This window comes from Trypanosoma cruzi, genomic scaffold (assembly GCF_000209065.1).
Source record: "Trypanosoma cruzi strain CL Brener 1047053516623 genomic scaffold, whole genome shotgun sequence".
Taxonomy (NCBI): Eukaryota; Euglenozoa; class Kinetoplastea; order Trypanosomatida; family Trypanosomatidae; genus Trypanosoma; species Trypanosoma cruzi.
In genome coordinates this window covers 3698-18316 of record NW_001849472.1, presented here as the reverse complement: position 1 = coordinate 18316, position 14619 = coordinate 3698, and the positions used below count along the sequence as shown (strand labels likewise).

At 45.0% G+C, this 14619-nt stretch overlaps 4 protein-coding genes across 4 annotated transcripts, besides 18 other annotated features; all 4 read left to right on the top strand.

Annotated features, from left to right (window-relative positions):
* On the top strand, positions 1–620 carry Tc00.1047053508051.40 (hypothetical protein, conserved; the record flags this gene model as incomplete). The annotated part of the gene is made up of 1 exon (XM_802904.1): positions 1–620. A coding segment is annotated over one exon (620 nt), but the record flags the coding sequence as incomplete, so codon positions are not given.
* Positions 1–13202: a sequence feature (heterozygous, non-Esmeraldo-like haplotype).
* Positions 666–731: a sequence feature (T-rich).
* Positions 795–861: a sequence feature (T-rich).
* Positions 878–931: a sequence feature (T-rich).
* Positions 1204–1228: a microsatellite.
* Positions 1388–1415: a microsatellite.
* Positions 1548–1635: a sequence feature (A-rich).
* Positions 1707–1753: a microsatellite.
* Positions 2218–2239: a sequence feature (AT_rich).
* Positions 2537–2563: a microsatellite.
* Tc00.1047053508051.30 (protein kinase, putative) lies at positions 2700–3767 on the top strand (the record flags this gene model as incomplete). Its single annotated transcript, XM_802903.1, has 1 exon — positions 2700–3767. One exon carries the CDS (start codon positions 2700–2702, stop codon positions 3765–3767), a length of 1068 nt encoding a protein of 355 aa, XP_807996.1.
* Positions 3845–3883: a microsatellite.
* Positions 3968–4000: a microsatellite.
* Positions 4407–4428: a sequence feature (AT_rich).
* Tc00.1047053508051.20 (hypothetical protein, conserved) lies at positions 4491–9353 on the top strand (the record flags this gene model as incomplete). The annotated part of the gene is made up of 1 exon (XM_802902.1): positions 4491–9353. One exon carries the CDS (start codon positions 4491–4493, stop codon positions 9351–9353), a length of 4863 nt encoding a protein of 1620 aa, XP_807995.1.
* On the top strand, positions 10059–13193 carry Tc00.1047053508051.10 (hypothetical protein, conserved; the record flags this gene model as incomplete). Its single annotated transcript, XM_802901.1, has 1 exon — positions 10059–13193. One exon carries the CDS (start codon positions 10059–10061, stop codon positions 13191–13193), a length of 3135 nt encoding a protein of 1044 aa, XP_807994.1.
* Positions 13203–13629: a sequence feature (areas merged during assembly that could not be assigned to a particular haplotype. This can correspond to areas where the two haplotypes were merged or to regions with more than two copies in the genome that were merged during assembly.).
* Positions 13308–13343: a microsatellite.
* Positions 13344–14619: a mobile genetic element.
* Positions 13525–13546: a microsatellite.
* Positions 13630–14619: a sequence feature (heterozygous, non-Esmeraldo-like haplotype).

Genomic DNA, 14619 nt, shown 5'->3' with positions numbered 1-14619 from the left:
GTATCACATTGAGCGAGGTGGTAAAATATGCTCTACGACACTTGGGACAGACGGACCGCACAAAACGCCCCAACAGAGCCGTTCCTTTTTTTCTTTCAGAGTCCACGACGCTTGACGATCACCTGCATGTAAAGTTCCCCACAGTGTTGGCCGCATTGTTGGGCTCTACCAACACCGTAGCGGAGGAGAAAGAATCACAGCATGTAACGCAACAAAAAGGTGGGGTTAGCTCACGTTCCAAGGAGTTTCATGCTTTGGCAACGAAGGCCGCTTCAACATCAGGTGGGAGCGAGTATGAAACTGTTTATTTCAGTCTTCTTGCTCTGACAAACATGGGGTGTTTTAGTCCGACTGGGCTTTCATGGTTGTTTAAGGCGCTGGAAGACTCTTACAATTCCGACAGCCATCCCAGCGCACTGGATGCATTTCTTTCTTCCACCGTGTGCGCGACGGTGTCGCCAACAGCACGGGAGCTTTTGGATGTTCTTCGCACGCTGATGCGGGTGGGCCACAAGCCGCTGCAACTTCAGGCTCTCATAGAATTTAAGGGCATTCTCGAAAGGCAACAGAACGCACTGCCATCCGACGGCACCCCAACGAAGCAACCAACAAAACCGTGACGCGAAGCGAGGCGAGGCAAGACAGCAGCAACTCCCCTCCCCCCGAAAAACGAAAGCACAACAACAAAAATAATAATAATCAAAAATAAAGAGAAAAAAAAAGAAAAAAAAGGGGCAAATCACCTTTAAAACAATGCGTTGCACTCACTCACATATAAAGAACAACGAAGTAAGAAGAAGAGGGAAGAAATGAAAATAAAACAACAAAAGAAAAAGAAGAAGGAAAGAAAAGAAAAAAAAAAACGGAAATTGGAGGGAAAAAAAGCGAAAATAAAAACGGAAGAGGACGAAACTAAAAAAAAAAAAAAAAAGTGGGGGCGGATGGTTTAGAGTCCGTACGATTTAGTACACTTATTCTCATTGTCTTGTTGTTGCTGCTGTTGTGATGGATGATTGCCATTTTTAGTGCTTCCTTTTGGTAATGCGGAAAGAGGAAATAATTGCAAGTATGAGCCTTATGAGGGGAGAGGAACACCGCCGATGGCCACAGAAAAAAAAGAAGGAATGATGAAGGGGAATTAGCGGATGTTTTAGAGAGTAGTGGATAAGGTAAGAAGAGTCAGGTGTATTCCTGACTCATGTTTATATACATACATACATATATACATGTGTCTGTGTTTGAGTCTGCGGGGTGCCTTTTTAATATTGTGAGAAATGGGAGTAGCGGAAGAAAAAAACTCTCTGAGCAAATTTTTTGGTTGCGTGATTTTTTGGTTCTTTTTTTTTTTTTTTTTTATGTGAGGTTTGTTGTGTTTGCTTTGCCGTCGTTTTCCTTTTTTTTTTTTTTTTTTTTTTCTGTGGGTATGTGTGTGTGTGTGTTTCTTTCAAACCCTCCATTTCACGGAGGGAGGAGAATTCATGCACGCGGATTAAATTTACATTCCCTGTACGGCCGCATATCACTAGCGCCATCTTTAATGTTGGTGCTTTTCTTCTTTTTCTTTTTGTCGTCGTATTCACATCATTCTTTTTTATTATTTTTATTATTCTCCGTTTTTTTTTGTTTTTTTGTTTTGGCGTGTATGTGTATGCGCTTGACTCGTTTGTGACCCTTTCGGTGTTGTTGTGCCTGTCTCTTTTGGTGGGCTTTGTTTCCTTCTTTCCTTCTTTCTTTCTTTCTTTTTTTTTTTTTTAATTGTGTGTCCCTCTAGTATTATTTTTTGGATGGTGCCGTTGTTTTTGTGAGGGGTGTGTCTATTTGTTTGTTTCTTCCCCTTCTTCATCCTCTGGTGTTGTGTACATGCATCCGTTTGTGTGTGTGCGTGCATGACGGGGGCGATATTCGTGTGGATGGGAGGAACGGGAGGGTACAGGCGTGTCCACGCACGAAACACTTCGGGCTTGCACAAACATATATATATATATATTTGTGTGTGTGTGTGTACACATGCACCAGCGAATCCATACATGCTCCACTGACCCACTCACAGTTTTTTTTTTTTCTAAAAAAAAAAAAGAAGGAAATGAAGCAACACATGGCGGTTTGCACACCCGTTTCTCTGCAGCGCCAGTCTCCTCTTGGGGGAGGGGAGCAGGTGATCAGGCGCCATGTGCAGATTTTATGCACAAACAAACAAAAAGAAAGAAAGGCAATCACAATTTTTTTTTTTTTTTTTTTACTTCCCATCAAATGAGAGATAAGAAGAGAAGATAAAAATAAAAAGAGAGAACATGCAACAATAAAATGGAGATTAAAAAAAAAAAAATGGACAAAAGGGTTTTGTATAAATGAGGAAATTTGTATCCGCACCTTCTGTCTTTCTCCTACCCAGAGGGTAGGGTAGAGTTTTTTTTTTTTTTTTTCCTCCCCCCTCTGTGTCTGTGGCGTAACTCCCGTTACCCTGTATATACGTCTATAGTAAGGAACATAAATAAACATGTATGTATGTATGATTATTTGTATTTTCCTTTTCAGCTTCCTTTCTTTTTTTTTTTTTTCTTTTACTTCCTTGGACAGCAATTTGGCGTTAACTGTGACCCTTGTTGCTGTTTGTAGGGAGTAAGGGGGGAAGGGTGGGGTAACGCTTGAGATACCACTTAGTCATCGTATTTGCTGTAAAATCAAGTGAAGGAATTGCAATGCCGCCGAAACTCTCTCCACTCCCGCGCAAACCGACTGTTCAGCCAAGTTTTCTCTCTGCCGATGACGACATCTGGCTTGGTAACATACACGTGGGGCCAGGTGGAGTGGAGTTCACTGGAGAAGGAGATCTGCACGTCCCTTGTCAGGACCTCTCCCTCGACTCGCTGGATTGTGTGAAGTGTTTGGGAAAAGGCACCCAAGGCAAAGTGAGTAAGTGCATCAATCAAAAGGACGGCGCTGTTTATGCGGTGAAGCGGCTCCTTATTCCCAGGACGACGGACCGAATGAATAAAAGCACCGTGGCAGGAGAATTACGTAACATTTTCTCTCAGGGAACCAATGCATACACCGTGGAGCTTTACAACGCCTTTTATAAGGACGGTACACTCTCACTTGTTATGGAGTATATGGACTGGGGAAACTTGGAAGAACTGATCGCTATCTGCCCAACTATTCCGGAGCCGGCATGTGCCTACATTGCATCACAAATTCTGCATGCCTTACAGATCCTTCATACCAAGGCGAATCACCCCACGGAAACCGATCAAAAAGGACGCCGTCAGATTCATCGTGATATCAAGCCAGCCAATGTAATGCTTTCTAAAAACGGTGTTGTGAAACTCACGGATTTTGGCATTGCCGCAAGCACAGAAACAATTGGCGTAAATTCTTTTGTTGGTACTGCTACATACATGAGTCCAGAGCGGATTCAAGGACGGACTTACAGTACACCAAGTGACATCTGGAGCGTGGGAGTATTAACTGCCCAACTGCTGCTTGGACATTTTCCCTTTTCAGCCGCAGAAGGAGGATTTATGGCTTTGTTACGCCAAGTGACGGAGTGTTGCTCACTCTCTTTAGTTGATCAGTGCGCATGTTCTCAAAAGGCGGAGAATTTTATAAATCATTGCATTTGCCGAAACCCTGATGATCGCAGCACTGCGACTGAGTTGTTGCAACATGAGTGGATTGTCCAAAATGCCTCAAACGGGAAGGACGTTCTTACAGAGCTGCTGGGCACAGTGGGTGAGCCGGTGGCTTCTGCGGAGTATGGCAATTCCTAACATGAGGTTTACCGCACATTCCCACACGCACAGACACGCTATCTTTCTCTCCCTCTTCACAAGTGTTTGTGAAAGCGTATATATATATATATATATATATATACAAATATATACATGGCGGGATAAATCAGGCGAACGGATTCTTTACCATCCCATTCCATTTACTCACCCCCTATTCTGGACACGATCAACAATTATTGTTTTTTCTTTTTTTTTTTTTTTTTTCTTTTCTTCCCCTGAAAGTGTGTACAAATTTATGCATAATTGTTACTGTGTGCATATTACGTCTTGAAGCATGGCAGGGAGTGAGAGGGAGGGAACATGCAATGAAGCAAGAAATCATTAATTGATTGCTTGACGTTCCTCATGCATTTGTTTCTCTTTTTTTTTTTTTTAATTGAATTCCAAACCAGAGGGCGTCCATACGTTTATATTTTCCGCCGTGCAATTCTGTGACGACGGGAAACTCCAGGTTTTATCGAACTGCGCGAGAGGGTGGAGGGGAGTTTTGGTTCCTGTTGTTTTTCGTGTTGTTTTCCCCCAATTATTCTTTTCCAACTGGCCGGAGGATGTAACTTTTTTTTTTTTTTTCTCTTGTGTCAGCGTGGGGTGGGTGGACGGGGGGAAAAAGGGAAAAAGAAATTAATAAATAAATAAAAAAGGAGAAGAAAAAAGGAAGGAGTCTTTTCAGAAGCACGGGAAGAAAAAGGACGAAAAAAAAAAATGCATCAGAAGAAGCGCTTTTTTGAAACATTTGCATTGGAGGTTGAGGACAAAGATGTCAACGCCATCACCAGCCAGCTTGAGAAAAAGGGAGGTTGCGGCACATTGTCTCCCGATTCTGGGAAGCACAAAAAGCTTAACACGACGTCTTCTTTTACTGGAGGCACACATGTATCATCCCCGTTTATGCAGCAGAATGACAGCAACGTCATTGAACCTCTACGCATGCTTCATAACTGCATTCGTCACTTTGCAAGTCATCCCGAAACGTACGGAAGTAATCTCCATGCCCTGGTGGATCGGGAAATCTGCCATGTCATGCGTGTAAAGGCTTCCGAAGCGGCGCTTCTTACACCAGGGATGGTTCCTGTCGCTAGTTACCCGCTTCCCGCTATCAATAATACTAAGGCAAGGAACAATAAATACCAACACTCTGCAATGAACAAATGTGCGAGTTTAATGTTCTGCCCGCGTTCCATCGAGGACGCGGTTTCTGCAGGCACGGTGGCTGGGGTCGATGGGATGTTTGGATTTGGCGCCACAACCTTCGTGGAAGGCACCCCCGGCTTTTTTTCCCTTCTTGATAGGGCTAGTCGACTTCGGACTCTACACGAAGAGCCTAATGCGCTTGAGATAGCTGATACAGCGGGCGACGTTTCTGCACTGGCTTCTAGTGCCACGGATTTAGTGACTTTGGGGAAGGACTCCTCTTTACAAGACGGCACGCCACAACAAGAAAGCACACGAGTCAGATTTGTTGCTTTTTCTGATGGATTTTCCGGAAATACTCCCTCTTCCTCCGCATTACGTACCGGTGCCGGACCAAAGCTTCTCGTTGATGGAACAAGCTATGAGGTGTCGTTTTTGCGATCGCAGCTCCAACAAGTCGAGGCGGCGTACAACGCCAAATGTATTTCCCACCATGAGCTACAGCAGGAAAATGCTCAACTGAAGTCGGAACTAAGCAAGACTGAAAAAAAGCTGCAGCAATACACGACGAAGAATCAAGAGATGCGGGTACAACTAGAGAGCTTGAAACGAGAACTGGACGCTTGGAAGCAGCGTAGCAGTGAGTTCAACTTGGCTGGACACGCTGGCAACTCTCATACCTCGTCCGAAGGATCACGGCGTGTGCAGGCCATGCAGCTTGGTCATGCAAAACGTGAGTTGTCGCACATGTCACGTCTTTGGCGAGAGACGGAAAAGTCTTTACAAGAAACCAAACGAACCTTGGAAAGCGCAGAAAAGGAGACGCAACTTTCGCACCGTTATCTAGACGATGCGTTTTTCTTAATTGAACGCCTGGAGAGACGAGTTTTGCGACGTGACCATTATATTGAGATACAGCAACGACGTCAGAGCTCCTTGGAGGAAAAATATGAAAAACTCATGTGGTGTTTTGAGGAGCTGCGAACAATGAATGGGGGAAGCTCCTACGTAGACTTTCTCCTTTCCCAAGATAATGGATGGTCATTATTTCTTTTTGTGCGTCTACAGCGACGTTCTATGGGATATGCCCAGATGGAAGAACCCTTCCCGGCTAACCCTGGACCTCTTTTCTTCCGTCGCACACCATTTGGTGGCAGATTTTGTGATATGTACAGTCCGAATCTTGTTTTGAAACTTGTAACGGATTACACCCAGAGGAAACTTGGAAATACGGAGGGAATGACAGAAATGGCATGGGGGGTTTCTATTCCACGCTGGCGTGGAAATTATATCATTGATTACACTCCTCCTTCTGTCGGTGGAAATGGTGAGGGTATTAATACAGAGAACGTAATGACATCTTGGGAAGGTTTGTATCGTAGCTTTCCAGTTCTTTCATTGGCATCTGTTCTTCTTCCGCAGCCAAGCACCGCATTGACGGGCAATGTACCCATAGAAGAAGATATACCCAACAGCGCACAATACGATCAGGCAACCATTCGTTTAATAATATACTGTTTTTGGAGTGAGCGGTTACTTCAGTATAAAAAAGAAATGGAAAGGCGTGTGAGGGTCTTCAAATCATCACGTAGGGAGCCCAATTCGGGTCAATTGCAAGGAGAAGCAAAGGGTGAGGGAGACGTTACAGATAGACCCATTTATCCATCAACCTTCTTGGCTGCACTGGTCGATTTTGTGCAGCGTACCTTTCCTCTCAACACGAAGGTGGCAGAGGAAAATGCTGAGGAGGAAACCAAGAGACTCGTGGTGCGAGGTGTGGTTGGTAAAAACGAGAAAGCCGTTGATAGTGTACGAATGCTCTTTTCTACTATTTTTTATATCATGAAAGATGGTAAAGAAGTACACGTGGTACTCTCATCACAGGCCCGTGAGTTACTATTTTCATTATACTATTATGCTGAGGAATACAAGGAGGTGGACGCTGACTTTCGACTATTTTATCTTATTGCCCATCAGCAGGTTCCAGAATTGGTAGCGATTAATTTCTGGGCCAGCCTAGAGGCTTTGCGCAAAGATTGTGAGGAGCTTCTCTGTCATCATATTGGTCCAAGCTCGTCGTTTCGATCTAGTTTGAGTAAAATGCATGATTCTGACACAGCGTTCTGCAAGAAGACACCTCAAGAGGAGTTGATTCATGACACCCCTTTCAATGCTCTAAAAAGGGCAGTGGAAGTCATTGACACCGCCCCGTTGGTGGAACAGAGTACTAGTATTGAGCCTGACAGTGATGGGGAGGGATATGGTCTCATCCTGCCAGGGAGCAACGTCAGCAGTTCTGAAAAAACATCTTCACATGACCGGGCTGCTGAGTCTGCAAGGTCCGACTTTTATACACTCAAACACAACATTCATGAGTATTTGTTTCGTTTCAAGGAAGAGAGCGCCGTATCCTCTGCAGTACCGGAGAAACCTGAAAAGGGAGACACTCCATTCAAGGATGTAGCTAAAGACAAATCCGCGGAGAAGAAAGAAATTCCGACGGCGTGGAGAACTCTTGATGAAAGAATCGGAGCTGTTTTAGGACCACATGCTTCCTTTTTGGAGGCATTTAAAGCGAATCAGGGCCCAGATATATCCAAAAAGCAAAGAATTAAGCGGCAGTCTTTCAATAAAGAAACGACATCATTTTCAGCCTCACGTGGACTCCTTCCTCTAGATGAGGTTTTAGAATTAATGTACAAACACTGTTTTGCGACGTATGCCGTTTCCTGCTGTGGTGCGGCACGTTTTTCGCTCGTAGAGACTTTAACACGAACTGGAGACAGTTCTACCGTGGATGGTATTTTAAATTCGCTGGAACATCTCACAAAGGTTGGCTGGCTTCCGCCTACAGAGACACAGATGCGACGTTTGCGATTTGCCATTTCGATGGATCAACCATCGACACTTGTGCGCTTCACGGATTTATTTGATGTGGATTCCCGTTACGGTTTACCCTCGCATTTTCATGATGAGTATCTTCAGCTAACATTAGATGCATACATGGAGCATCAAGAAGCATGGATGAATACCATTCTGAATTTTGTTATTCCAGTGGATGATGGTTATGGTGTGAGAAATAGTGATGAGATTGATATGCTTGTCCCCTTTCCAATCATTCGAAGGGCCGTCTTACACGTCTTTCATCAATTATTGCAGAAGCCTGAGCAGGGCAATACTCTCGCAAAACACTTTCTTCTTTACTGTAATTTGCTACGGGAAGATGAGAATGTTCGTCTTGGGCAATTTACAGATGCTCCATTTTTTATCAATGCCCCTCCATTATCTCCGGCGGAGGCTGAGAGCAAATTTGCCAAGATCGAAAAACGGCGATGGCCTGTGGAGGAAGAGTCCGCTTCATGCTCGCTGTTGCACCTTTCCTTAGCAATTCGCATGACCCATATTATATGGGGCTCCTCTTCCACTCCATCTGCAAGACTGGCTGGGTTGGTACTTTCTTCCACCGCCAGCGAGCAGGCGAGGGGCGTGGAACTTCCCGGTGGGCATGGCACTCCCTCCAAAGGGATGAGAGATGGTGCATTTTTAAATAATGTCAAGGAGGAGTTTTCGGATGCTCTGCTCCGAGTAAAGACGGGGGTGATGCAACACAACGTACTGCGTCATTTGGCTGCAGAATTTACGGGAGCAATGAGAGAAATGGAGGAAACGCCTTCACCGTTGGATCTTACTGTTGATTCTAAAAGTGCGCTTGAAGCCAGTTTCCACATTCGCCGTCTTTATGCTCCCTGGGATGATGACCAACGACGGGCGTTACCATCACGAGGAAGCGTGCCCCGCGGTGGAAGGCGATCCTATACACCGCGGCGAATGACGTCTGCTTTTTCTGGATTAAATTTACAGCCAGAAACGACAGTAGACCGTCATTATACACCGGAAGTGGCGTCGCTGACCCGATTCTTGCGTCTCAGCCGCATAGGTAAATCCAGGGGTGATAAAAAGAGGAAGTCGAAATCACCGAGAGGTTTTCAAGAAACGGAAACAATCTTCTTGGCGCCTTGTGCATCTTATGAGACTGCGTATATGTCTCATCAGGCACGACTTGTGAGACGACTCGTAGAGGCGGCGAGTACGCCACAACCTCTCCCTGCAGTTTCAGCCGAGGAGACGAGTGCTGGACCGCAACTGCGGACCGACAGTGAAACGGCAATAGCTTCATCCTGCTTTGCGCCGGCTGCGGATCGTTTCAATTCCATTGACAGCAACATCGTAGAAGCCGCTGTCGCTGGGGCTGCGAATATTAGTTCTATGAGCACGACTGATGATTCGAATATTGCACTCCCAGATGTAATTTTGGATGAAAATGGCAGCACTCAAAAAGGAAAAGAGACAATAGGGGGAAGAAACGCGGTTTATCAGAGGCATGTATCGGTGCGGCAACTGCACGCCGGTTGTGCAACTTTGAGTCTGATGTAAAAAATGCAAGCAAGAACCATTAAAAAAAAAGGAAGGAATGAAGGAAAAGAAAATGAATATTAAGGAGAGGCATATGCTCGGAGGAATTGAGAACAATTATTTTTGACGGAGTTTGGGGTTGTTATTCTGTTTCTGCTGATAATAATGTACAGGATTGATTGAGTTTCATATACGTCCGAATTTGCGATTTTGTAATGCTTTCATGTACATATTTATTTGTGTGAGTTTCCCTGTATATTTGTGTATCTTCCCGGGATTGCCTGCCATCTGTTTTTTTTTTTTTTTCTGGTTTTATTTATTTGGATTTATTTGTGTGTGCGTCTGTTCTATATGTGGTTTTCAATATTATTTTGAATGAAGCTTTAACAATGAGCGGCATTTTTCGCTAAAAATGTTTTGGGTTCCGTAGTGCATGCGTTCCTGTGTTATGGCAGAGATGCGAAGGTTGGATGATGCTGACTGGAGTGCGCCGAGATTTTTTTTTTTTTCCTGCATGTTGCTGTGGTTTTTGTTGTTTTTGTTGTTGCCGCTTAAATGTGTGTTAAACGATGGCGTGCCCTTTTAATTTTACTCCTTTAAAAAAAAAAAAAAAATCCCCTATTGTGTCCATGCGCATGCATGCCCCATTGATGATTGGGCATGGAAAAGTAAGGAAAGGGAAAGAAAAAACAAACGGCACGGTAATATATTATAGGGCTCCGGCAAATGGCACAGACGATGGACCGCGGTGCAGTTTCGGACCCAAACTCCATTTTAAACGTGGAGTTGGAAGCGAAGAGTGAAAGCTGGATGGCATTCATGCGGCGTCTTTGCGCGGAGCGGAAAAGGATTTTTCCCATGACTGCTGTGTTTATGAAAAATGCACTTATGAACGCAAAGGCCCACAAAGTATCATACTGCATAAGTTTTTTCTCCGTATTTTTGGTAGTGTTTCTGTGTGTGATATTAATGTCGACGATTTTTAACCTTCCAATCGTTTTTCTTCGACTTGGTGAAGTACACAACGGGAAGAACGATCTCGCCATCACAACCGGAGGAGAGCTGCATTCCGCATCGTCGTTAAACTATTCCATTGTTGAGGAAATATTTCCACTAACGGATCCTCTGCGCGGTTATCATTCTCCTCGGATCAGATTTGGGGGATACATTTTGAAATATTCCACCTGTTCAGGGATAACAAAGCCGCAGGATTTATGGTACGATAAGAAGAAGGAATTATGTCTTCCTGCTTGTTTGAGTGAATATTGCGATGGCACCGAAACTCCGACTGTGATTTTTGCTATCAACGAGGAACGTGAAACTCGAATGGGTTTTGGGATATCATGGAAGGGGCGAAAATTAAAGAAAGGGGAAGTGATTTTGTCGATCGGTGTGGCTGTAGCTGCAAATAACACAAGGGTGGGGGATACAGTTCTGCTTCTTGCATCGCTCGGCAATCCTCTACATGAATTTTTTAAAAGTTATCCTTCACTGATTAGAAATACACGTACGATTGTGCCTTTAAAAGTGGTGGAAATTGTCGTTCCAGACCGTTCCAAGTTTGATTCGGATGATTTTGTCGTTCTGGACTACGATACATTTGTTTCTATGGTTTCTGAGGGACTTTTTCCAAAGCACGACCAGGAGGATGTTAAGAAATTTGGGGAAAGCAATCCAAAGTCGTGTGCGACCTCCATTCATTTTAACTTGGGCCCAAGTGAGCGTACGAACACATACAAGACCACGGACTATGCAACTGTACGCCTACGAATCTCGAGTTGGGTTAGTTCAATTGCCGAGCCACTTGGTTTTAATCAAATAACCGTGAACACGCCTATATTGAATTTTTTGTACACGGTCCGATTTTTCTCGCTATTTGTGGAATTGATCGTCTCCATTATTTTACTATCACTGGCTTTTTTGAGTATTATGCTCATATACTCGCTGCTTAATTTAAGTATAGAGAATCAGGTATATGAGCTGGGTGTTAGGCGGATGATTGGATTTTCAAGAGGGACTTTGGTGTTCATGCTTTTTGTGAATGCATACGCCTTTACCATACCCGCATGGATACTTGGACTTATTGCAGGACAGGTGGTGTTTTTAGGGTTGCGCTCTGTGTTGCGTGATATTATTGGTGTCAATTTACCTTACATTGTTCCAGGACAAGCATTTGGTTGGGCGACATTACTCGGATTGTTGCTTCCTCTTTTTGGAGCCTTACTTCCTGTTATTAATCTCCTGAGACAAAATCTTCCGGAAGCTCTGAATGCCAGTCGTGGACGTAATGTAGGTGTTATATACAAAATCGAGCGCGGGGGTTATTCAAGGTCAGTAAATTACATGGTGTTTGGTATCGGAACCGCCTTTGCAGTCTTTGGTTTTCTGTTGCATTACTTTTTCCCTATTGGTTTGATGCACATGCGGCTTGGGCTGCTTTTCTACATATTCTTTGGTATTTTGATTGGCATGCTAGCGGGAATGGTGCTGTTGTCGCTTAACTTTGAGAGGACGCTTCAAACGGTTTCATCATACATCTTTTTTTTCTGGGAATCAGCTGCCGTATTCCGGGCTTTTCAGAATTGTCTGGTGGCTCATCGAAAACGGAACCGCAAAACGACATTGATGTACGCCTTTTCTCTCGGTTTTATTATATTCATCACCATTGCCTTTCAAGTTCAACTGAGATCGTTTCAGTACGGCATCCGGAGATCGATGGGGGCGGAGGTGGTGGTTGACTTTGAGGGCCTGGACTTGTTTACGTTTTCCAGAATGTCACATTTTATAAAGGCGGCTCTCCCTCAAGTCTCAGCGGTGACGTATCTTTCCCATACGGTCACTGCAGATTTCAACATTCAGAATGTGTCATTGTATTCGCCCGGGCGTTATCAGGGGGTTTTCATTAATTCGCTCGTTGCGATATCACCCAATTACCTCGATGCTCTAAATAAGGATTTTTTGTTGGTGAAAAAGTACAACAAAGAAAGTCGAAAATATTCCATCTCCGGTGCTGTATATACGGAAAAGAGGAATCAGATTATTGTATCTAGCTCTGTCTTTTCGACGCTTCAATCCAGCTCTCTTGAGGATCCTGAAATGCTTGTAACGGCTATAATGACGGATGCAAAGGAACGATCCGTCGAGAATGTGCGTCATGCCGTAAAGCCATCTGCAGTGCTGGATGCAGCTCCCCAAGTATCCATGACAAAGTTTCGTGAAATGGATGGTGTTGTGTTGACTTCATATCCTTCCTTGACGCGTTTCAGCGGGGTGGAATATTTAAGTGTTCGCAGCATCAAGATATCCACCGTGAGTCTACGAGTCCCAGACTCTCGTTACGTCAATTATGTCTCCCGGGTAATTGAAAAATATCTTCGACGCCGCCGCATTACCAAGACTTCTGTTCGTGACGACGGCAGAACAGCACAGTATTTGGGTATCGCAGATCGTACACTTGGTTTCTTTTTTATATTTGTACAAGTCGTGACGCTGGCAATCTGTTTCTTTTCTTTGCTTTCTAGCATGACGGCAAATATATCCGAATCAACTAAAGAAATTGGGATTTATCGCTGCATTGGTATGACTAGATTTCAGATCTACAGAATTTTCATATGGGAATCGTTTGTTGTTGTCATTGCCTCCGGCATTGTGGGTATCATTGTGGGCTTGACGATAGGATACAGTATGCAGCTTCAGAATTATCTCTTTACGCAACTGGAGATCCCGTTTGCACTTCCCTATACACAATTGCTAATTGTTCTCTTCATGGCGATTGGAGCGGCTCTCTTGGCGAGTTATCCCCCAGTTGCATTTCTCCTTCACCTTCCATCCATCACTCATATTTTGCGTCGAACTACATGACGTGCGCATTCGGTACGCATGGAATGTATCTACCCCTTTTTTTCTTATCCATTGCCTACATGCCTTATAAGGCTTACAGAGAATTTTAAACATTTGCCTTTTTGTGGTGGTGGTTTTTTTTTTCTTTTTTTTTCTTTTTTTTTCTTTTCTGGGAGCGCGTGAAAATAATGTTTGCACGAGGTACATTGGCTACCTAACCAATTATATATGTATATATACACTTTTCCTGAGAAAACCAATATATCTCTGTATGACTTTTTCCCTATTTTATGAAATTTTGGTTGACTGCGATTGAAGGAATCCGGGAACCGATGGTGGTAAGAAGAAATCATTTATTTTTATTTTTATTTTTACACTCACGCCCGATTTATTCATCTTGACATAAAGAAATTGCAGTGGTTTCTTTCATAAGACGACGGAGTGGTGCCAAATCGGCGCCCGCCTGTTGGACTTTGTACGTCAGTGAGGCGATATTCAGGTGCAGTTTATTTTTATTGGTGGGCATGGGCCGTCGCTGCAACAATGACAGGCCTCCGCTTGGTTTCAGGAACCATCGCCAAGCACTGGGAGGATGCGATGTATTGCGGGACGTATTGCGAGTCTCCGGACGCCTCAATTGTCAAATTTCGAGGCTCAGTTGCTCCTGCCCATCGTGTGCGGGCTGCCCGGGGGTTGTGGGTCCAGCAAGGGCTGACCATTGCTGGAAGAGCGGAGACAGAACACCGACCACGCCAGCGCCGTCGCCGACGCTCGGAATCGGCGTGCGCAGCTTTACTCGCAGGTGGAAGAGGCGCATAATTACTTGTCGGCGCGCGAATGTCACATTACGGTGGCCGGCGGTCCTCTTGCGGGACGCGAAGACGCCGTGCCAACGAGAAGCGCCCACCTCTCGGAGAGGGCCGCCAGATGAGCCCCCACGCATGCATGCGCGACTATGGCGTCAGCACACGGCCACACCAACCGCATCGTTTGATGGCTGGGGGTGTGCCAGCATCCACGTTTCCCCAACGCACTCTCACGGGAGAGAGACGGCGGGTCAACACTCAAACGTCTCAGGGCAATGTGGGGAGGCCACACCTCCCTCACTCGATGCCTTTGCCCTCCCGCGCTTCCCCCTTGGAAGATGACTCCGGTCCAGAGAATCAGTTACTGCATTTTCTTGCGTTCGACGTCACCACTTGGTTCCCGCGTATATGGAACGAGGGCGTCTCCGGTGTCCTCTTCGTCGACCCCCGATGCGCATACAGTTATTATTGGCACTAAATGGACGCTCAGGTTCAAGTTGCCTTTGACGGTTTGGTATCGTGCAGGCGCGCGCTGGAGATAGCTCGGGATCCCACCGATCAGCTCATGGATTTTGGCAGGGCCCTACTGCGGACCTTCCAGATCCAGATCATGATGGATCCGACCCGGCATCCCGCTCCCC